This window comes from Piliocolobus tephrosceles, unplaced genomic scaffold (assembly GCF_002776525.5).
Source record: "Piliocolobus tephrosceles isolate RC106 unplaced genomic scaffold, ASM277652v3 unscaffolded_34237, whole genome shotgun sequence".
NCBI lineage: Eukaryota > Metazoa > Chordata > Mammalia > Primates > Cercopithecidae > Piliocolobus > Piliocolobus tephrosceles.
In genome coordinates this window covers 1-3,426 of record NW_022317907.1, presented here as the reverse complement: position 1 = coordinate 3,426, position 3,426 = coordinate 1, and the positions used below count along the sequence as shown (strand labels likewise).

Below are 3,426 nucleotides of genomic sequence, written 5' to 3'. Positions count from 1 at the left end.
CGTAGAAGATGTCACCAAGCACCATGTACACCTTCACGTAGTAGAGGGTCTCCTTGTCAAACTCCAGCGGTGAGTTGCAGAGCTACAGGGCCTTGAGGTAGAAGTGCTCCGCCAGCTTGCCATGGCCCAGCAGGTGGTGCAGGGCGGCCAGCCGGTGGTAGGCCACGGGCTCATTCAGCCAGTCCCCTGGGGTGCAGGCCAAAGGGGCAGGTGTGAGGACGTGGCTCCCTGGGGCAGTCAGGACACAGGCCCCTCAGGAGTAGGTATGCAGACCCCGGGCAGCACCTGGCTTGCCTCCAGGCACCTGTGGTCACCTGGGCAGCTCTGGCCAGTCCCTTCTGGATTCCCAGACTCACTTTCCCATCTGCAAAGCAGAACTAATAAGGCTTGCCCCTGTCTACTGTGAGGCTTTGGCAAAGTCGGACTTGGATGGCCCAGCTCTGCCTACACATAGCCACCTGCCTTTGTTCACTGGTTTTAACCAGGGGAGCCCAAAACCCATACAGTCCAGGTGCTCCCGGGAAACCCAGCTCCATGCAGCCCACAGACGTGACATCCGACTCCTCCTGGGTGTGTCACGATCAGAGCCCCTTACCTTGGGGGAGTCACTGCATGCCTGAGCTCCAGGTCCCCCCACAGATGCACAAACCCACCTAGGCTGTCTCTGATGTCCTCCCCTTTTCAGGGCGAGTGCTGTGGAGCCTGCATTCAATGCATTCCCACACAGCTGCACACCTACTGTGTACTGGGCCCCAGGGCACAAGGCGTTGGGGCATGCGGCCCGCCCAGGGTTCCCTGTCTCTGGAGGAGGACAGACGATCCTGGCACAGCACCAGGGGATGCCCGGCCTTAAGGGGCAGGCTGCTGGAAGGGGAACTGGGATTTCATCAGCCAGAGAGCCGTGTGATTGATGAGGGTGGGAAAGGCACAAGACAAAGGGAATGTGCCACTCAGCCTGGCACATACAGGGACCGAGATGCCTGGCATGTCTGGAAGGTAGAGGGCACACTGGGTGGCCCTTGTGGTCACAGCCGGAAGAGACAGAGGAAGCAGAGCTCAGCACTGCGTGAGAGACCTCGGGCTGTGCCGCACGGCCGGACGGGGAAGCCAGCTGGGCAGATCTGCCTGCCTGGACAGGAGACCAGGAAAATCCAGCAGCTGTTTCAGCTCCTGCCCTACAGACCTGGAGGCTGGGCTCTGGCAAAGTGTGGATCCTGGCAGGATGGGGGCTCAGGGGACTTACCCAGAGTGATGCTGAGTGCTAGGGCAATGTGGGCAACCTCCAAGCCCTCCTGGGGCTCCTCCAGCATGGCCAGCAGTGCCACCAGCTTGTTGCACAGCTGCAGCTGCGGCTCCACCTTGCGGTTGCCCATAGTCACTTCCAGGGGCAGGGCCTGGTCCTACCACACAGGCAGGTGGGGTCAGGCTTCCCGCAGCACCCACCTTGCCCAGCGCCTTCCTCAGAGCTCAAACATGTGCTTGGAGCATCCCACGCCCCAGTTACCCTTGCACCTCCACAGAGCTCTGTGCTCTGGGATAACGCACGGTTCAGACACCCAAGTTGGGGGTTGAAGAGTCACCTGAGGCCCATGTAGCTACACCCGGCAGCCTCAGACCAGGCGCCTCTCCCACCTGGGCACCAGGGGTCTGACTAGGGGGAGCCAGCACTCCTCTCTGCTCTAAAAACACCACATTTATCTGTGCCCAGGGCTGAGCCATACCGTGAGCTCAGAGGAAAGGAGAAGCTGTCCCCGCTTTGGGGTGCAGGCAGACTTGGGCCCTGGCCCTGGGCCTCCCAGTGACATGCTGTGTGTCCTTTGACATGTCCCTGTGCTTCTCTGAGCCTCAGCTTCCTCATCTGGAAGATGGGGACAGGACTTCCCACTCATGGTTGCTTGAGATCATCAGGTGCAAGGGTAGAGTCACTGTCATGTCCAGACCCAAGAGTTTGTCCCGGGTAGGGGGCACAGTCAATATCATTCCTGGTGAGACCACTAGGCAAGTATAGGGCCATTGCCACGTCCAGGCCCCAAGCGTTTGTCCCGGGCAGGGGCACAGTCAATATCATTCCCGGTGAGACCACTGGGAAACTAAGCATGTGCATGGGTGGCCCTGCCTCCAGGTGGGAGGCCTCTGCCCTGCCACACCTGTGCCTCAGCCCTCCAGGTGACCCCCTGAGGCCCACATACATCAGCCCACAGGCCAGCTCACCCGGTAGAAGGACATGGCTTTCTCCTGCTCCCAGGCCTCGTTGAAGAAGATGTCTCCAGCTGCCTCAAACAGCTCCAGCCCCAGATTGGAGTCGCCTGTGTACAGGACCACATTCTGTGCCACCTGAAAGGAGCAGAAGTTCCCTCAAGACCCACACCTGGCGAGGTGGCCACACCTACCTTCGCCAGCCTCCTTCCTCTCACACACTGCAGGTACACCTGAGCATTTTTCAGACCTGTGCATTAGGGCTGCCCCACCACTGGCATGAGGTCAATGAACTGATGCACTTGAGTGCCAGGAGGTGACTGAGCAGCTGCAGCCCAGGAGCCTGACACCTGTGAATCCTACCACCAGGGATAGCCCTAGCCCACCCCCCCCCACGCCCCCGCACTCAGTCTCCGTGGCCCCCAGATTGCTGGGAGCCCATCACCTGGTTCCTTTCTGCGTTGCCACATCCCTGTCGCAGCTCAGGGCCGCACATCAACAGTGTTTGTGGGTGGGCCTGGTCCCCTCTTGGCCATGAGCTCTTGATCCTTCTCCTCAGCTCAAGGAGGTATACAGCAGGTGCTCAATAATGAAAGTTTCACCAGGCTCGTGGGCTTCACAATTTGATCCAGATCACACTGTGTTTGGGAACGCCTCTGAAAACAGCCACTATGATAGATTCATTTTGTAAGGAGATGTGCCACATGTCGCTTGGAGCACGTTCTTCTGTGTGTTAACTGAGTGGTCACATTCTTTGAGCATGAGCTGTATACCAGCAGGTGCTAGGCACTGTGAGGGGCCACGCCTCTGCCCTCAGGGAGAAGATGCTGGCCACTGGGGGAAGATGTGAGGGAACCAGTTGGAGGGAGGGAAAAGGCATACAACAGGTGCTCAGCAGTGGCTTAGGAATGAGTGGATGGATGGATGAATGGATGAGCAGATGTGTAGACACATGGATGGATGGACAGATGAATGGATGGACGGATGGATGCGTGGGTGGGTGGGTGGTTGGAATGATGTGTGTATGTCTGTATGTATGTATGGGTGGGTAGATAATGTATGGATGGGTGGAGGGTAGATGATGTATGTACATATGGATGGATAGATGGTGGATAGACCAATGTATGGATAAACAAATGGACAGATAGATGAATGGAGGGATGGATTAATAGGTAGATTGGTTGATGGATGGAAGGATGAACAGGTGAATGGATGGATGATGGATGGTTG

The 3,426-nt window shown here is 57.8% G+C and overlaps 1 protein-coding gene across 2 annotated transcripts; it reads right to left on the bottom strand.

The window, feature by feature from the left end:
• Window positions 1-6: 6 nt before the first annotated feature.
• LOC113222749 (SH3 domain and tetratricopeptide repeat-containing protein 1-like) lies at window positions 7-3,364 on the bottom strand. 2 transcript variants are annotated; one of them, XM_026452366.1, is made up of 4 exons: window positions 2,642-3,364; window positions 2,212-2,334; window positions 1,244-1,400; window positions 7-186 (listed from the first exon to the last, which is right to left on the bottom strand). In XM_026452366.1, exons 1-4 carry the CDS (start codon window positions 2,690-2,692, stop codon window positions 83-85), a joined length of 435 nt encoding a protein of 144 aa, XP_026308151.1. In that variant the 5' UTR covers window positions 2,693-3,364; the 3' UTR covers window positions 7-82. The 2 variants fall into 2 exon arrangements, with proteins under 2 accessions (XP_026308151.1, XP_026308152.1); XM_026452367.1 differs by having other exon boundaries at window positions 1,244-1,394.
• Window positions 3,365-3,426: the final 62 nt, after the last annotated feature.

Coding starts and splice junctions, on each gene's coding strand:
- LOC113222749 (XM_026452366.1), bottom strand. CDS start 2,692: ATGTGCGGCCCTGAGCTGCGACAGGGATGTGGCAACGCAGAAAGGAAC. Junction 2,335..2,641: donor GCAACGCAGAAAGGAACCAG/GTGATGGGCTCC, acceptor TGCTCCTTTCAG/GTGGCACAGAATGTGGTCCT. Junction 187..1,243: donor AGCACTCAGCATCACTCTGG/GTAAGTCCCCTG, acceptor CCTGCACCCCAG/GGGACTGGCTGAATGAGCCC.